The 19533-nt window shown below is 42.0% G+C and overlaps 1 protein-coding gene across 1 annotated transcript in view; it reads right to left on the bottom strand.

Moving 5' to 3' along the window:
• LPXN (leupaxin) overlaps positions 1–19533 on the bottom strand; it is a 32457-nt gene that overhangs the window by 1248 nt on the left and 11676 nt on the right. Inside the window, exons 4-8 of the mRNA XM_037521442.2 lie at positions 15036–15135; positions 12228–12395; positions 11176–11349; positions 11014–11095; positions 80–228 (exon numbers count right to left, since the gene is read on the bottom strand). Of these exons, the coding sequence (XP_037377339.1) occupies positions 80–228; positions 11014–11095; positions 11176–11349; positions 12228–12395; positions 15036–15135 (673 nt within the window). The remainder of the gene's footprint in view (positions 1–79; positions 229–11013; positions 11096–11175; positions 11350–12227; positions 12396–15035; positions 15136–19533) is intronic.

Genomic DNA, 19533 nt, shown 5'->3' with positions numbered 1-19533 from the left:
GGACCGGCTGCATGTCAGTCTCACAGAGAGGTGAGCCCCTCATTTCCCCTAAATCCAAGAGATAACTGAGTATACAGACCCCACAAACAAAGCACTCTGGGTGCCAGACAGTGTTCATGGCCGAAAGGTAGTTTTCCAGCACAGGGCGGTTGCAGCCACCGCACTTGGGCGAGAACATGGCTAAGAAATCCTTCTGGCAGTATGGCTTCTTGTCCTTCTCATGAAAGCCTGGAGAGAGGAAATCCAAGGTTCAGCGCAGTAGTTGGAGACACTGTAGGGCCATGCTGGAAACTCAGACGAAGCCGATGGTTGAGGCCCCCCAAACTCAGTATCCTTATATTCGCAATAGGGTTATTAGTAGGGAACTGCTTCCAAGGGTTGTTATAAGAAGCACAGGAGATACTGCAGGGAGGGTATGTCAGCTCTGTGCCTGGCTCATAACAAGTATTTAATAAGCATGAAGGTCTATTCCTCTACCTGCCTTGCTGCTAGGTATTCCCTTAACCTGGACTGCTCTGCCCAGGACTGGACAGGGCTGGTTAACTCTTGTGATTCAGACATCAGCCCAGACATCAGCTTTTCTGAAATCATCCATGTGGTGTCTCTTCCTTCAGTGAAACACTAACTCTAAGAGAAACTAGATACTGTTGGTCTTGTCACATTGTATCTCCAGTTTCTAAAACAGTATCTTGGGGAAAATGCCTAATGTTTGAAAATAAATAAAGAGCTATTAAATAATAATTTCCAAGCAGATGTAATATCTAAGTGATTTAATCATTCAAACCACACAGATACTTGAATTATGAATGGATAGAGCCCTATTTAATCAGGGAATGAGAAAACTGTCACAAATATGGTTCAAATTCCAAAAGTAAGCTAAAGAGAAATACATTTAGATACATTAAAAAAAGAATGCCTTATACCTGATTTAAAAAGCCAAAGACAAATTGAGGAAAATAGTTGCTAATTATAGCTCAGAAAAATATAGCTAACACAAAGCACTCTTAAATACATGCATGATTTAAATTTTTGTTTTATAGCATTAAAAAACACAAAAATAATCAATCCTTAAAAATTGAATTGAGTTGAAAAAAATTAGCTTAACTGCATATTAAACTGGCAATATCACCAAAGAAAAGTCATGATTCATTCAAGCACATTTAAAGCACAGTAGTTTGATTAGAGAAGTGTAGTAATGCACTTGGTAAGCAAAATTTTCAGTGTGAAAAAAAGAGCATCCATATAAAATAAAACATGGGGTTGGGGGGGGGAACCTGTAATCTTACGCATAAATTAGAAATATTTTTAAAAATGGATTTTAAGCGGTCTAGGAAATAACCTCAAAGCAATGATATCCCAGAAGGAATGGACACTCCTATTGCCCAGAGTGTGGTTTCTAAATACAGTTTCCCACTGAAAGCCAAGTCTCCTTAAAGAAACAGATGATTTCATGAATGGGACAGGATTGACAAGATAAGCCTGAATATCTTGATGTGCCAAGAAAACAGAAAGACATTGTAGATTATTGGTATCACATCAAAAGTATACAGTAAAGTACTTGAGGGGACCATGACTCACATAAAGCAATTTAAGAATGAACAAAACTACTGCAATTCATCAAAACGTCAACTATATGTAACTCCATCGTTCATAATAACATTTAGAAAATTAAACCTCATTAGTCTCCACTAGGTATTGCCAATGAACTCAGTCGTTACTTTTACAAAGGGAATGGTCAAACATTTACCCCGACTTTTCTTTGTGAGATGTATTTCAAGATAAGCAAATAGTTGATGATAGAAAATTACCTTTTATATAATTCAAGCTAATAAATGTAGAAATCAATGCAGATTTTATGATTTAGACACTTAGATCATTGAATGTAGGCAGTAATCATCAACAGGAGACTTTCAAATGGGGAAATCAGGCTGATGCTATTTGAAACCAGTGATCAATCTTAGCATGAGTAAAAGTAGGCACCAGTCATTGCTAATCTCTTGATGTGATTCAATAAGAAGTACATGGAATCTACCCTCCGAAACCTATTCTTGCCCCTAACTTCCCAAAATATTGAACCTCAACCTAATCAAGTCTCTAGATCTAAGCTAATAGTTTACCAAAATACAGAAGGGAAAGGAGGGCTGGTTAAAGTAAACAGATGAATTAACATCATGAGGAAGCAGTTAGTCAACTAAAGAATATGAGACATTTTACAGAACACAGGTTGCAGTTTCTTAATAAATCAATGGTAAATGTGGGAAAGCAAAGATTGTTACAGATGTTTAAGTTTGAGAGAAAAAAAAAACAGTCAACTACAATACATATTCCTTGCTAAGATCCTGATTCAAACAAACCAACTAAATGACATTTAAGAATGTGTTCAGGTTGTCTATTTTTATCTTGTGGGTTATATAAGTACTTCACATATTTTTTAAATTAACCCTTTTATCTGATATATGATGTGTAGATATTTTCTATCAGTCTGTAGTAGCCTTTTGCTTCTGTGAGGCACAAAAGCTTTACAGTTTGAAGTAATCTCCTTTGCTTATTTTTTCTTTTGTTTCCCTTGCTGTTGGGATTGCATCCCCAAAGACATCTTTGTAGTTGATGTCCAAGAGGGCACCCCCTCTGTTTTCTTTTGTGGCTTCAGATGTTAAATCCAAACCTTTACTCCATTTTGCATTTATTTTTGTGTATGGAGTTAAGTAAGGGTCTAGTTTCATTTTTTTGTATGAATCATCCATGTGTCCCAGCACCATTTTTAAAGAGGCTTTCTTCTCCACTAGATGGTCATGGCTCCTTTATCAAATATTGACTATCCATATTTGTATGGGCTTTTTTCTGGGCTTTCTAGTCTATTCCATTGGTCTATATTTCTATTTTTGTGCCAATACCATACTGTTTTGATTACTGTTGTTATGTAGTATAGTTTAAAGTAGGGTGTGTGATACCTCCATTTTCCTTCTTTTCTCTCAGAGTTGCTCTGGCTATTTGGGGCCATTTGTAGACATTTGAAAAATTTGGATATGGGTTCTCAGTGATAATGAGGAATATTTATTGATTTCATTGTGTGAAGTTATTTTTGTTAAAAAGTCCTTAGTTAAGATGATGCATGCTAAAGTATTTAAATGGTGAGATTACATAATTTCTAGAATTTACTTAAATATTTCAGCAAGAAAAAGGGTGATGGCTGGGTGGGGATTAGAGGAAATTTGTTTGACAAAATGTTGATACTTATTGAAGCTAGATAAGGATACACTTTGGTACTTAAAAATTTCCATAACAAATTTTTTTAATCAATTATGGAGGCATAAATGCTTTCTCTTTCACAAGCTTAATTTTTACTTTCTCTTTTACACATTAAAATTCCATGTTAAGTATTTATTAGAAAACCTCTGGCCTCAATTTTACAGATTCTATGCTCAGATAATGGTACAAGAAACTCATAGTGATTACTCAGTTAAACACTTCAAAATAAGTCCCCTTCACAAATAGACCAATAGTCCAAGAAGAAATACTTTCAGTAGTAATATGTTTGACATTATAAGTAAGCCATGACTCTCAAAAAATAAATGAAGTTCTACTTTTTGTTAATTATTATTTTAATTTCTAATCTTAGCTAAGTAGTAAAAATAGTATTAAGTGATTATACCCAAAACTGAAAATGTATGGAATTGTTTAAATATTAATATAGTCCTGGTAATAAGTTTAAATGCAATTATTCCTTTGAAATGTCATTTAATAATATACGTCAAGAATTGTTCTCAAAAGATAGAGTTATCTTGATCCTGGAAACTAATCCATACAAATTATTTCAAAAGAAGAAAATGTTATATTTGAAGATATTCATTGCATCACTACTAACACACCAGAAAGAAGTTAAATATACTACTTGGAACACATTTAATTATTTTCAATATTTGTAACTATAAATAATGCCCCATTGAACATTCTCAGGTACATAGTTATTTTTATAACTTGTTTACATAAAACTCTAGTGGAATAACTGATATTATTAAACTGATTATACTATTATGTAGAGTAATGTGGGGAAATGTTTCAGGGGAGAAAAAACAACTTTACATACACTATAATTTATATATGCACGTTATATTTATATTATTTGTATTTATAGATGCATAAATAACTAGAAAAACTGAGGTAGGGAAATTTTTTATGTTGTATTAGGTGAACAGGATAATAGATTATAAGTGAAAATTTCTGTGAGGTCTTTTTATTGTTTTATATTAAAAAAGAAAAATGTAATAAACTAAATTTATCTTCAAGCACTTATTCGAGAGATATGTTCTCTTCTGCTTTGAAAAATCATTTCCCCAAGATGTCCAGATAGCCTGGTACTTCACTTACCCCAAGGTCTGCTGAAGAGAACAACTAACCCAACCACCCTACTCCCCACACACCCCACCGCTTTCTCTCTCCTAACACATGTGTGGGTTAGTTTGCTTTTGGTCAAGGTATCCGGAGTACCTAGAATAGTATCTAACACAAAAGTAGTAACTGCTCGATAAATATTTACTGAGCTAGCAGATATGGAAACAATATTACAACAACTAAATTGCCACAAATTTAGTAGTTGTTCTTTAAAGTCTCACCCCAGGATAAACAAAGATATGTAAAGACAGGTCAACTTTTCTGCAAGGAACCCTTCTTAGTATTTACTCTCAAAGTCTGTCTACATGAAAATGACTATTAGCAATCCCATTTAGACATCTTCTGCTTCATACTGGCTCCAACCGATGGCCCTACCTAGGCTACTAAATTGAAATTAGACTCTTCACAGCAACCCTCCCATTTAACAAATGAGGCCAGGGAGGCTCAGAGAAATTACTTGCTCTAGTATAACCAACTAGTCAATCAGGGAGCTAAATTCCAATCTAGGCCTCACTTCATTAGCCTAACTTGGATGTCACACTCCTAACTTAATGGCATGCTGACCTTGACCTATGAGAAGAGACAGAATCAGCTGAGCCCAGCTATCATTACCCAATAGTTCTGTGAATGATGAGAGCTCTATCTGCACTCCTACTAAATTTGCATGCAAGCAAAGCAAGCACAGTGAATTGGAAAGCAGCCCAGTCAAGAAACATTTTTTTTTCTAAATATCCACTTTGGTATTAGCATCCAAATCGGTGGTGGGGGGGGGGGTGCAGGGGGTAAGGCAGTAGAAGCAGCCAGAGAAAGTCGTAGCTGCACTTTTTCCATTATCTCTAGTCACTTCTTGACATACCTTGCCTGGTTCAACTATGTTTTCTTAAAAAGACCATTTAACAGACTTCCAAGGTTTATCGATCTAAGAGCAAGTTCATAATTTTACAAGTTGGCTCACATTCTTCTTCTAAACCCCTGAGATACAGAAGAGCTCACTTTACTTTTTCACTTTATCAAAGATTTTCTGGAATCTGTCATCTGCAACTGGTGCAGGAAGGCCTACTGTTTAAGACAACAAACCAACACCCATCACCACCTTTCCTGCTTTTGTGCAGCACAGTAGTTCTCAAACCCTGCATGCGTCCATCACCTGGAGAGCTTGTCAAAATGAAGATTGCTGGGCCCTTTGCCCAGAGTTTCTGACTCTGTGGATCTGGAATGGGGCCTGAGAATTTGCATTTCCAAACTTCCCTGGGTGATGTTAATGCTTCCTAAAGTAAATGACACAAAGTTGAGCTTGCCTATAAGAAGGTGTTACCTGAGAAAACCATAAGACATGCTAACTGACCTAGGAATGACCTTCATCTCAGCCTGTGCAGGGTGGCTGTTCTGAAGAATAAGACAGCAGGGAAATAACAGCCTCTGTTTCAGCTCAGATGAGTCTCAGGAGAGGAATGAAAAGCAATCAGCCGAACTTGCTGTGATACCTCTGCATTTAGAAATCCAATAAACGGAGAAACTTTCTGCACTTACTTTCCTAGAGGCTCTCTCTGGGGCCAATTACCCCAGGAGGACAGATGAGAAACACTAACAATTAGAGGTGCCACCGAGAGAGAGGGGGCAGTCACACTGTGGTGAGGCTCTACACCGCAGGGGAAATTAGGAAGCACCTCCCTGGCCTGGATAACGAACAATTAAAGGAACACGTAGGTGCTGAGGACATAGTCCCTAGGGAGGATTCTGGGGCCTGATGGGCTCAGAAACTTGAGTTTGAAAGAGGAATTCTCTGAACTGAAATGAAAATGCAGATGAATTTAATTTCCCAGAAGGTGCGGTGGGTAGGCTGTCATTAGAGAAACTCTGTGTGTGTGACTATGTGACTGGGGTAAGGCAGGACACCTCCTAATTAATCAACTAACCATATGGTAGGGGACCTTCTAATAGAAAACAAGATAAAGACCAAAATACAGTCCAAGAGGAACTTCTGACTTGATTAACAAAGATTTATTTTTATGGTCAGCATCTCCATAAATGTTTTAAATGTGATTTCACTTAAAGTCACATTGCTATGTGGGGGTCACAGAGAATCCATCAGAAGAGGCGCATGAGTGAACACTGGGTGCCAGCTGCATTTGTGGTACTTTTCCGGTCAACAGTGTATTGTTTTTGTATCTGACTCATGTCTCTTCATGGCTTGTCTTTCTCTACATACAGATAAGGCTGCACCCTGTTGCTCTCTAGCAGATTCCACACCTTAATCATTCAAGGGCAGTTTCCACTTGTCGACTGTCCTACTCGGCTGACAGACACCCGTGGCTACCAATACAACATCAATTTTCCATGACACCATTTCATATGCTCCTGATTAAATCTCAGTGAAAAATGCTGCTTAAATAAAGTGCAATCTAGCAATGCAATACCTAATGGTTTGTGAAAAGCCCTCAACAGGCTTCAGTGAACAAGCAAATTACTACAAGGCACTTTGCTAGCGAGTTATATCAGTGCCACTGTGTCCGAATTTACCCTCCAGTAAAATGTGTCATGTTAGTACCAAGAAAGAAAAGTGGCCCAGCAGCAGGAGAGAGCTGGCTCTCTGTCGAGAGGCAGTTATGGTGATGCAGGGAATGTAGGGGATGTGGGAAAAAACACGCAACATGCAGAAATGAGACCTGAGTTCAAATGAACTCTTTGACTTTGCAGGTGTAGGACTAAGAAAATCACTTCATCTCCCTAGAGGCTCAGTATCTCCATCTACAACTAGTGAAAATGTGGAATAAAATAACTCCTGTGAGGTTGTGGTGGAGATTCGATGACTAAGAGTTAAGAGAATACATGACAATGTGCCTGACATTTAGGGGGAGTCTCCTGCTGGTGAAGGGCAGGACATGTGGGTTAGTTTCACTCCCTCATGAAACATCACTAACATGATCTTTAAAAGAGAAGTATCTAGAAAGAAAAAGGGAAAAGGAAAGGAGATGTCACTGATGAGATAGCAATGACATTTTCCAGAATTTAAAGTGGGTAAAAAGTGCCAACCAGCTTGGCGGAAATAAAGACGGAAACTTGGGCAGTTTCAGATGCCAATAACACTCCAGATGTCCTGAGCTCCCCGACATCAGAGGGGCTCAGGACTGAATGGATCAAGTCACCTTCAACACTGGAAATAGGATTGGTTGAAAGTGTCAGTTGTTAGCACAGCTCTCCCATCCCACCATGTAATGCAGGGATTGTTTCTGGCGATGCAAAGTGTGGTGCATTTCAATGACCAGGGATACTAGGCACCAGGAGGAAAGGTAAAGCTTTCTATGGAAAAATGGGAATTAAATAAAAGTGGACACGCTGAATGGTGAAATCATTTCCCTTTTTTCATTTTCAGAATACTGGCAGAGAGAACATGTCCTTGGTAAAACCGACTCAAAATAAAAGACCCTAAATATTAGTATTCAGGGGTCCTGCAGTAAAATGGTCAGAGCATTCTCCCTGAGGACCACACAGCGGAGTCTCCCAGTCACCAAGCTGGGCCTCTCTCCTTAGAGCTTCCAATTAGCATTTTAGTGTCTCCTTCTTCAGTGAGGAAAAGAGCAGCCAAAGAGCAGCAGCATTTGGCAAGGAAGACCCACCTAGCCAGATATAAAGTATCAAGATGCAGTAGTTACTGAATTCCAAATTGAGCTGCAAGACAGCCCTTAAGGCAGACAGCATGGACTGCTCACATAATTTTGAACTCCTTGCTCACACTGAGGATAGAAAACAGGTCTAGCAGGCAAATGGGAAGAGGAAGAAAACTGCAATGGTGTCCTGCTGCCCCCTCCAAAGGGGTGGTTTGTGTTGACTTGAGCCAAGATAGGGACTTCAGGGGCACCACCTTCCCAGAGAACTGGACAAGTGTGCCCCACCATTCATGGGACAGAGTTGAAGGCATTTGATTCATGCCTGGAAAAAGTGCACTGGTGAGAGTCTGGCTGTAGGGCCTGGGAATGAGCTGCCATCCTACTGACTGCATGAGAAAGGTGCATGGGGCCTCCCTGGTGGTGCAAGGGGTTAAGACACAGCACTATGAAGCTATGCACAGCCACTGCAGCAAGAGTTCGATCCCCGGCCAGGGAGCTGACCCACAGGGCACAGCAGACCTCTCCTTTCTTGCCCGCTGCTCCCCTCAGCAGTGTATTTCAGTCAGTCTTCCTATTTTGCTCCCCACTCCATCTCTGGCCTGCACACCACACCTCTGGCCTGCACCTCAGCTCTTATATGCATAAATAAATACATCTTTAAAAAAAGAGAGAGAGAAAGGTGCAAGCTTCCTGTGATCCATATATGAAAATGAGAGAGAAAGGGATGATCTTGAACCATCAAAATCCTTTCCAAAAGAGCACCAAGAGGGAACAACAAAAACTCTATGGGGAAAAATATCTGTGTGGAATGGATCTCAAAGATATCTGTGTGACAAGGGCAGAAGAGCCTGTCCAGACATGGAAGGGGTGGGCAAGTGTTTGCCATTGGACCTGGCATGAATCCACAACAGGATACCCCCAAATTAAAAAGTCAACGTTAAACAACTGTCAAACCCAGAGAGCATGAGGCAAATTTATGACAGTGCTGAGCAAGTTAGAACTCCCCCACCCTCCAGTCTCATCTCCTTCCAGCCCTGTTTCAAGCCTCAAGGGGTCAGGGTCATCTGAGTTTAGCCATGGGGTGAGGGGGGGGGGTGGATGCTGATGAAAGGGCACATGAAAGGCCACTGCTCACCCCTGGTCTCCTGAAGCTTAGTGACCCTGCCAGGGGACAGGACAGCTGTCATTTTGAATATGTGGGAAGCTTTAGCTAGAACACAGACTAACCATAGGACTTAGTTTTGTCTTTTGTGTCTTAAACTGCTTTTCTATTTAGAACTGTGTATTATGTTTAATCAGAAAAGACAGGGTGCTGTCCAAGTTTTTATTTAGGAAAAAGTAGCAAAACTTTCTCCCACTTAGTTAATACCAGAAGAAAAAAAAGAAAGAAGCTTTCTGATTCCATGAATGAGTCACACTTGTTCGAGACAAACATAAGAAGTCAAAAAAAAAAAAAAATCAAGACAATTCACAAAACAGAAGGGAAAAATCTGGCAAAGAGAGAAAAATAGAAAAGAATCATTTAGAAAGAATCAGGAATAGGAATAAAATCCTAATAAAAACTTTTCAACGATGGAAGCTGGGAGACAGTGAGGCAATGTCTTTAGAATTAAGAAGAAAATTAGTCTCCATCTAGAAATCTCTGCTCAGGCAAGTTAAGGGAGACAACAGAATGAAAATATTTTCAAATATTCAAAATATCAACAGTTTATCTCCTATTCATTCTTTCTTGGGAGCTACTAAAGGATGTGTTCCACCAAAACAAAGGCAGTTATAAAGCTTTCAAAGACAGGGGACCAAAGAGCAATGTAGTAAAATGGATTCTCAAGATAATAACCCAACTAACCTGTTCTCAGCAGGCCTGAGGAGAAGCCATTTCGGTCTGGAGAGGGAGGATGGAAAGCTCCAAAATTAATATCTCCAAGAAAAATAAATGGAACTGCCATGTTCCCAGTTGGCACTGACCATTTTGGGGAAGGATTTCATAGTCCTGGCCCATCAATTAGTGATAAGCACAATGAAAATGAAGTGAATGATAAAGGGATCCGAATATTAGCTTCTGTGAAAAATTGCCTTAAATCAAGGACACCATGGCAATAATAATAATATGAGCTATGACTATGCCTCCTGGGTCAGGCCCTGTCTTGTCTCCAACATCCTCAGATGGGCCCTATAAGGTAAGCATTATTATTCGGCCCATTTTACTGATGAGGAAAGTGAGGCGTGAGAGGCTGGATGACTCGAACATCGTAGGCTGTCACCATTTGCCACCTGGCTCCTCTGTGAGGACTGTTTCCAGGAGCATCAGTCTGTGCTCGCTGATTACTGCCCTGACCTGGGCAAGCACCAGATTGTGCACTGAGAGGTGGGTAGAGAGGTGAGGGGGGAGGAGGGGGGTAGAGAGGTGGGGGGGTGGGAGGCGGCGACTATGCTGGCATGGGGCGAGGTAGAAACAAAAATCCTAAATCCTTATCTTCCCTGGTAGAAAGTGAATACATAATGGTTAAAATTGGATGGGAGGGCGGGGGGAATCTATAGTAATAGAAGTGTATTCTTTAAAACACAAGCAGATAACAGAAACATCTAAAAAAATTGTAGAGAGAACTGGATTTGGATGTGATAAGAAAAGCTAGGGACTGTTCTTTTTTTTTTAATTCTAAAATAGTACTTTATTTTTATTTTTTAAATTTATTTATGTATAATTGAGCTGACAGTTCTTTTTTCATATTCCCCTTGAAATAATAGTTGAATTTTTTAACTATGCAGTTGTATTATTTTGATGTTCAAAAAAATCACTTTAAACAAAATGTATAACGTGGCCAGTTAACTCAGTTGTTTGGAACACTGTGGTATTAATAACAACACTAAGCAACATTTATGAACGTTGCAGTGGGTGTGAAGACAGTACCTCGCACCCAGCACCCAGCACCGCATGGGACAGGACAGCTGGAGCCAGGGGCCTGGCAGATCAAGGAAGAACTGCAGGTCTCCTGGCAACCACCCTGTGTCCTACCTTCTGCCCCAAACACCTCTCCACAGTGAGCGCAGAAGAAATGCTCTGGGTGCCAGGTTTGGTCCATGGCCGTCAGCACTTTCTGGAAAAGGAACCCACAGGCAGGTCAGAAGGCAGCGGCATGTCAGACACCATCAGGCACATGGGGCGGGGGCCACTTACGTCCAGGATGGGGGCAGCGCAGTAAGCGCATCGTGGAGAGAAGAGCTGGTGGTAGTCCTCGGGGCAGTAGGCCGCGCCGCTGCGCTCAAAGTAGGGCCTGGAGCCAATCTCCTCTTTGCAGTGAGTGCAGATGAAGTGCTCCGGATGCCACGCTTGGCCTAGAGCGTGGATCACCTAGAGGAAGGAAGAAATCCTGGCAGGGCCCACAGGAGGTGCTAGGGGCCTGCCGGTTGCACAACTCTGGGGCACGTTTCCCACATGGTCTAGGAAAAGGGGGCAATCCCACACACACACACACACACGCACACACACACAAGGCTCTGAGCCAGGACCTGGCCTCTCCCACCCTTTGCCTCCAGGGGTCCATGTTTGATGGAGAGTAAAAGGGTGTCCACTTTCCTGGCCAGTTGTGCGCAGAGAAGCCTGGAAATGCCTGTGACCACTGCCTTGTGCGGGGGGCGGGGGACTAACCAGAGCTCAGCAGTGACAGGCAAGATTGCACGACCGGGAAGTCGTTCTGGGGAGGGGAGAAGTGGCAGTTTTTGGTCTGGACATCTTTCGCGCCCAGCAGGGTTTCAAAGCCCTTTACTATGGTTTTGATGTTGAAAGAGGAGTTTGTGGTGTGATAGGAGCTGAGGGCAGCTGAAAATGGCAGTCAGTCAAGTGAGAAGGGGGTCAAGTGTTGGGGGCGGGCAGTGGGAAGGTCCTTCTCAGTAAAGGCAGCCCAGAAAGGGGGTTAAAGCACAAACTCAGAGGTCACTCTCCTGGGGTCGAGTCTCACCTCTACCTCTTACTACAGCTTGGGCATAGACATTTAATGTCCCTGAGCCTCCGTTTCCTCATTTCCACAAAGGTAGCTGAAAGAGTCTCCCTGGCAGGGCTAAGGGACCAGTAAATGAGGAGCAACTGTTGAGGCACTTAGCTCAGTGTCCAGGGCACTGTAGGCGTCAGCAATTGTTAACAAGCACTAGAACAAGCACTGAGAGTGGATGGGGATAGAGCCGTCCTGGGTGAGAGGGAGACGCACAGACACACACATTTGGTGCCCCCACCTTCCCAGCAATGGGTTTCCGGCAGGAAGCACAATGGCCCTTGGGCACGGTGGCAATTCCAAGGTCCTGCAAGTCTTGCTGCAGACCCCCCAGCATGGAGTCCAGGGAGTCCTGGTGTTCCTTCTTGTCCACCGAGTGTGCCTTGCTGGCATCTGGCCTCACAGCCATCTGGTGCCAAGGAGAGAACTGTGAAGAGAACCAGCCAGGAGTCCATTTTCCCTCAAGGACACCTGCAACGTGACCCGAGGAGCTCCCCTCTGCTGAGGACCCCGGCCCTTTCCTTCACTCTCCGCACCGGCATGGACGAAGCTGCCCTGTAACACTGATGAAAACGCTTTCCTCTCATTCTAAGTTTCTGGGCAGAACAAAATCAGATAAATCTTCCATTTATGAGCCTTTTCTGAGACTGAGTGGAGGAGGAAGATAATCTCCTGTTCCCATGCCGGCGCCCATGATGACCTCGGGTCAACGATGAATCATATCTTCTCTCCATTCACTTACCCCAAGATATTTATTGATCAGCTGGTTGGTGCCATCCCTGCTCTTGGGATGGAGCAATACCCAAGCCCCACGTGTGTCTGGCCTTGTGAGGTTGACAATGGTGATAGACAGTAAACAGCTAGACATATGAACGTGTGATGTAATGCCGGGTGGAGATATTAGTTATCAAGTTAGAGGAGACAGAGGGGGGGATGAGGTATTGATAGAGGTAAGAGAGAGAGGGGAAGGTCCTGGAAAGGGGTGTTATTTGGGCAGATGTTTGAGCTACGTACTTAGACACCTACACCCCACAGATATTTGTGGGAGAGAGAGAGAGCGCGCGAGAGCAAGCGAGCGCCTAGAAGAAACAGTTTTGTTTCTTAGGAGAAAGGTGAAGGAAGGGTAGTGGGGCTAGAACAGAGAGGGTGGAGAATGAGCAAGGAGAGAAGGATGGAGAGAAAGGCAAAGATGACACACGGCCCTTGTGGGAAAAGCTTGGGTTTCGTTCCAAGGGTGGTGGGCGAGTTCAGGAGGCTTTTCAAGCATGAAGATGAAAGACTCTGATGGATAAGATCCCTGCGGTATCTGAATGGGGACGTGTGTGGGCAAGAGAAAGGGGAATGGAGGCTCTCGACAGCAGCCTATGGTAACAGCTGGAACCAGAAATAATGACTGGACCAGTGTTCGGGGACAAGGTGGGGAGCTGTCAGATAAGACTTGGTGATGGACTGGATTTATGTAAGCAAAACTCCAAAACAGTTATTATAAATCATTCAGAAGAAAAGCCTCATGTTACCACCACCACCAAAAAAAAAAAAAAAAAAAAAAAAAACCCTCCCAATTTACCCTTCATCACTTTATGGCTTTCGTCCTGATTCTTTCTGCTCCCTTCCAACAATGGCGCTCCCGCTACCACTCACGTAGTATGTCCCGCCTCACCATTGCATTCAAATGTGCATGCATCCAACAGCCACGTCTCCCCTCACTTTACCTCCCTAATCTCAGCTTTTATTGCTGGTAAAGAGCCTGCATTGTCCGAGGCTGCCAGGCTCCCGAGTCTCCTGAGTGTGATCAGTTACTGTCTGCCTTTAGGCCTCCACAACCCTATTTTTACTGCCAGCAAGAGGCTCACATTATCTCACCCTTCAAGAATTCATTTCGTCTTCAAGAAATTTTTGTCATCTGACGAATTTCCTTCCTCCTCTATTATAGAAGGTTTGTGAATGTTGAAGAGATTAATGCAAAAGGTGAATGTCTAAAAGGCCTTGAGGGTAACTGATATTAAGTATGAAAAATAACAAGTAAAAACACAATAATATAGGGCCTCCCTGGTGGCACAGGGGTTAAAGTTTCAGCATTATCAAGCTATCGCCGGCCACTGTGGCATGAGTTCGATCCCCGGCCAGGGAGCTGACCCACATAGGGCACAGCAGGCCTCTCTTGTCTTGCCCACTCAGCAGCGTATTTCAGTAGATCCATGTGTTCTGCTCCCCACACTGTCTCTGGTGAATCCTCTCACCCCCCTGCACCTCTGGCCTGCACCCAAGAGGTGTTCTTGCATGCATAAACAAATAAAATAAATCTTTTTAAAAACCGCAATAATATAGCTATGTATTTATCTACATTTACACCTACAGTTACAAGCTTGTATATTCCAGACACTTCTGAACAGATACCCAAGATGCAGGAGAGACTGCCTAGCTCCAGGGGACAGAACTGGATGACTAGGGACAGAGTAGATGGGGTGCAGTTGAGTATAAACTTTTGCACTTCCAATTTTTGTTCATGTGAGTGGATGGCTAATTCAAGAAATACACCGGTATTGTTTTTCAGTTTAAATAAATTGGGGTCAAAATGGGGGGGTTGAAATTGTATGGGGAATATAAAAATAAAATTTATTACTTAAAAAAAAAGACATACACTAAATCAATTAGAGTACAAAATACCATTAAGAATCCAACTGGTGGTGTTTTGCTAGTATTTGCAGATATGCAGAATAATAAGAAAACTACCAGACTTTATTGTTGACATTAAAACTTGTTTCTGATATTTATCTATTCGGATAAAATTCTAATATTTATCTATTTGTCACTCCCCACAGATGGGCAAACACCTGTTTTTAACAGCAGTGTTTGCTTCATTTTACTAAACACCAAGCTCCTTGAGGTCAAAGCCATCATGACCTTATCTCTCCTACTCAGGTAAGACAAAGCACAAGGCTGAGTTGATCTGCTAAATTAATTTTAAGGTCTGTGGAATGAATAACCACACAGAACTGAGTTCCCACTGGGGAAGCGGAGCAGAATGTGCACAGGTGGGAGGGCTTACCTGGGCCTGCATCCCACACAGGTGGGTCATGAGCTCATCCAGCTGAGCTGCTGCCGAGGTCTTAGGGGGTGCGGCTGATTTCTGTGGCTCTTCAATCTCACTACAGGAGAAAAAAAACATCATCCTAACACATCAAGCTCAATAGGAAGCCACATATAAAATATCAGAAGGGGCAGATTTTTAACTATTAATCCGTTAGATATAAAACCAGAGACAGAAGATACTTTTAAAAATAAGTGCTAGATTAAAAAATCATTACATGGTCTCCGTCCTTTTTTGCTTGTGTCTGCCTCTGGTCACCTCAAAACTGATGATTATTCTCAAGCAAAGGAAGCAAAGGGCTAGCCACGTAGCTGCAGGCCACTCTCCCCCAACAACCAAAAGCAGCTTCTACAAAGAGCTTTAAGACCAGGTGCTTGTATTTTTAAATTTTCACATTATTCTTTTTAAATTATGAAGTACTATATCTTAGTGACTGTCAGGCAAAAGGCAAAAAAATCAATAGGAATATAGAACAAACATAAGCTAAAACTGGGTCAGTGTCATCCATGCCCTTTCAGTCACACACTGCCTCCCTACCAGCTGAATAGTGGTGACCGAGATCTGGGTCCAGGAAGCCTGGAAGACTCACTGTCAGCCCTTTATAGAATAAGTTTATGTGCCTTGGTGGAGTTTAGATAATGTATATGATGTTGGCTTCATGTCAGTATGATTGGGAATAAATTACTGACAAGACAATTTTAGGTTGAGCAAATAGAACACAGATACCATCAAATACTGGCATGATCCTTAGTAAAATGACCCCTGTCTGAGGATAGAAAATAAAGCTTAATAAATTCTAAGAATAATATCATAAAGGCTATATTTCATAGATTTTGGTGAATGAAAGTACAAAGGAAAAAAATCTATCCATTTGGAAAAACATAAAACATTTATAAATAACTCTTGGGATGAAGAAAAATATCTGAATTTTTAAGCTATTTATAAATGGCAATGAGAGCAGGAACACACACCCACACCCCACCTCCCCCAGAATTGACAATAAATGTTATTGAAAGGAGAATATATTAATAGACAAGTGTAATATCAAAAAAATAAGAAAGACTACAACAAAAAACAACTAATGCAACAAGTTTTTTTAAAAAGCAAACAAAAAAAGCTAAGCTAAAATAATCAGAGGAGAAATAGCATAAATTAACAAAACAGAAAACAAAACCAAAAAAATGACAGTGTTTTGGAAGAATTGTGTAAGTCTGTCTGTCTGTCTGCCTGCCTGCCTCTCTCTTTCTCTCTCTCTCTCTCTCTCTCACTCACACACACACACACACACACACACACACACACACAGAGCTATAAACATTCTAAATATTTCTAAGTATTTCCAAAATATTCTAAGTATTTCAGAAAATATATTTTCAAAAATAAAAATGCAGACTATTTTACTTATTTTTATATATTTAACACCAAGAAGGGAAAATAGGGGGAAAATAAGTATCTCCCTCTTTAAAAACTAAATCAACACGTCCCACTACAGACTGACTTACTCTTGAGTACTTAACAAGAAGTAAAATGGAGGAGGAACGTGGCTTCCTTCCCCTCTTAAGATAAAAGCCCTTGTTCTTTACTCCACTTGGGCTACATTTCTGCATGGGAGTAGAATCCAATTTCATTGCCCCACTGTGTGGACATGCACTAGCCCAGCAGCATTCTCGAAGGCAGTTTTGCCCCCTGATCTGCAATGTCCCTGGTGTTAAATGTCACTTCCATTTGTGTTTGGTTCTCTTTCTGGTCTTCCTGTCTTTTCCACTGGTCTCTTTTATCTATTATTTTGCAAATGCCACACTCTCTGAATGACCATTCTCAATAAATTGTAAATCTAGAAGGTGCCCCATTTTGCAGTTTTTCTTCAAGTGACTTGACTACTCTTTGCCCTTTGCTCCTCCATTTTTTTGGAAGGATTCTGACGAATCTTTCATTTTAGGATCAGGCTGTCACTGTCTGGAAACCAAACCCACACAACAATAAGGAACTTGGTGAGATGTGGAATTGTGTTGAATTTGAAGTAAAAATAGAATCTCCATGGGCTGAGTCTTTGTGTCCACATACAGTATATATTTCTAGGTATGTCAATAAAGATTTGTCATTTTTCCCTGCAAAAAAAAAAAGATAAAAGACCTTGTCTTATAAACCTCCTGCCAGACATAAGATTTTTTTTAATATGGGAACAAAGATAGTGAGACACACAAGTGATGGATGATTCAACCCATGGAGAGTTCCCTCTCATGGTTCTCCAGTCTTTTCATTCATAATCCCTTGGTGACTGTCCCCAGGGACATGTTCCTTGGAAGCACAAAAGGCAGCAAGACAGGGAGCACATTCTTGGGCCCTGTGTCCCACCATAGAGTAGAGCTGGTTTCTTCTTGGGGTCTGTACAATCCTGAAAACCTGCTTCTCTCAGTGGGGACACACACCAGTGCTTTTTTTTTTTATTTTTTTTTTATTTTTTTTATTTGCATAGAAGAACTGGCGTGTAGGCCAGAGGTACAGGGGCGAGGGGATTCACCAGAGACAGAGTGGGGAGCAGAAAAGGCAGATGTACTGAAATACACTGCTGAGGGAAGCAGACGAGAGAGGAAAGGTCTGCTATGTGGGTCAGCTCCCTAGCAGAGGTCTAACTCGTGATGCATCCCACTAGTGTTTAAAGAGGTTCCTAGTGCAACACACTGAGAGAAAGTAGATCATTGCCGTGATGCCCTAATAGTCCTTGAGTCAACAACAGGACATTCTAAATAAAAAATGAGAAACCTGGAAGAGTTGGTGATGACATCACTTTAAGAAATGTTCCTGGAAAGAGAGGAACTCGAGTCAGAAACCCTTTGACTTGTCCCCAGCTTCTTATGATAGTGACAGTGCTTTGCCATCAGCCACAACTTCCTGCATGCCTCAGAAACAGAATGCACACCACAGGAGGTGTGCTGAAAAGAAGCCAGGCTTCTCAAGTGAAGGGCTTCATGGGATGGGCTTTGATCCCCATTCATTTCTGGGTGATATTTTTAATGAATTGTTTCTCCCTATTTTTTTACCATGTAAAAGATCCTTTCAAAATGGCTGCTGCTATTGCTCTTGTTATAGAGCTACATTAGAAATATTGCAGGGCTAGATTCACACCTGGTATGGAACATATGTTCAAGGTTGAAAGCTGTGTTCGGTTCATTTAAGCAGGCCTGAGTGGGTGGTGGAAACAGAAAGTAGGAATTGAGTTTCCGAGTCATCTCTGTGTGTGTGAGCCATAGCGGCTCTGAGTTAGACCAGGCTCGGGGATTTGCATCAGTCTGTTACATTTCACTGGGTCACCTGGATTCCTCTCACTCTTCCACACCGGCCCACACAGCTAGTATCTCAGCAGCAGGAAGGTGTTGGAAAGGCCCACTCAGGAGAATACAAACACTGGGTCTAAACACAAGGAATTCCATCCAGAAATTTGATTACACAGGTCATGCCAGAGCTAAGAAGCAAAATGGAAGATGTCACAGGACCCCAGATCTTGGCCACGTCAGGCAGCCATGAAGCCAAAGGGACCAAGAAATGAGGCAAAGTCACCAGAGGCCTGGGACTATGTGGACAGCCACAGATGGGAACCACACACACCAGTGCTGCTGTAGCTGAGGCCACTGAGATGTAACTTCTGACAGAGACATCGTGGGGAGACAGGGCTGGTGAAAGGAAACCCTAAATTTCCCCTTCACCACCCAGTTTCTCCACAGTATCTCCCAGTGGATGGAGGCAGCAAAAACCCACTGACCTTGGTTCCTGAAAACCCAACCTCCAGAGGTCGCACTCCTGGAACCCCACAAAAGGCAAAAGAGGGTGAACTGACTCTGAGGGAAGTAGGCCAGAGACTCATGGTGCAGAGAAGGGGTATCAGTACATTGGTATTGGTGCTCCCTAACTGATGGCAATGCCAGGGACATGGGAAAATGGCCACTGGTTAAGCTGGTTTCCTTATTTCATGTTTCTGTATTCTCTAGAACGTCTATTAAAGTCTTGGTTTTCTGGATTTCAAAATTTATTTACCAAGGATCCTTTGTGTCCCTGGCACTCTTTTGTTGCTATTGATAGTTTTTTGCTTTTTGTTTGTTTGTTTGTTTCCACTTTTTCTTGGTGATGGAGGGACAGGGGAGGTCTAGCCAGCATGTTTGACGGGCACCTTCCTGGAACTGGAGTAAACTGGCAATATGCATCCATACATTGTCCTCAGTCCCAGCAAACAGAAAGTGTCCACAAGTGGGAAGTTATAAAAAGACTTGATAGAACAGGCCCTGCCCTTATTTTCGCATCAAGTGTGTGAACTGCTGGCTCCAGGCCAACCAAGACATGGTGTGGTCCTCAGTACCCAGCACGAGTCTTTGCCATCCAACTTTAAGTCCTTCAATTGGTTTTCCAGAATGTTATCTGGTCTCTGAAATTGTCAGCTATACCCAAACAGAAAACAAGCTAA

Source organism: Talpa occidentalis, unplaced genomic scaffold, assembly GCF_014898055.3.
Source record: "Talpa occidentalis isolate TD23 unplaced genomic scaffold, MPIMG_talOcc4v2.1 talOcc4.3, whole genome shotgun sequence".
Lineage (NCBI taxonomy): Eukaryota > Metazoa > Chordata > Mammalia > Eulipotyphla > Talpidae > Talpa > Talpa occidentalis.
This window is presented reverse-complemented; position numbering and strand designations above follow the sequence as displayed.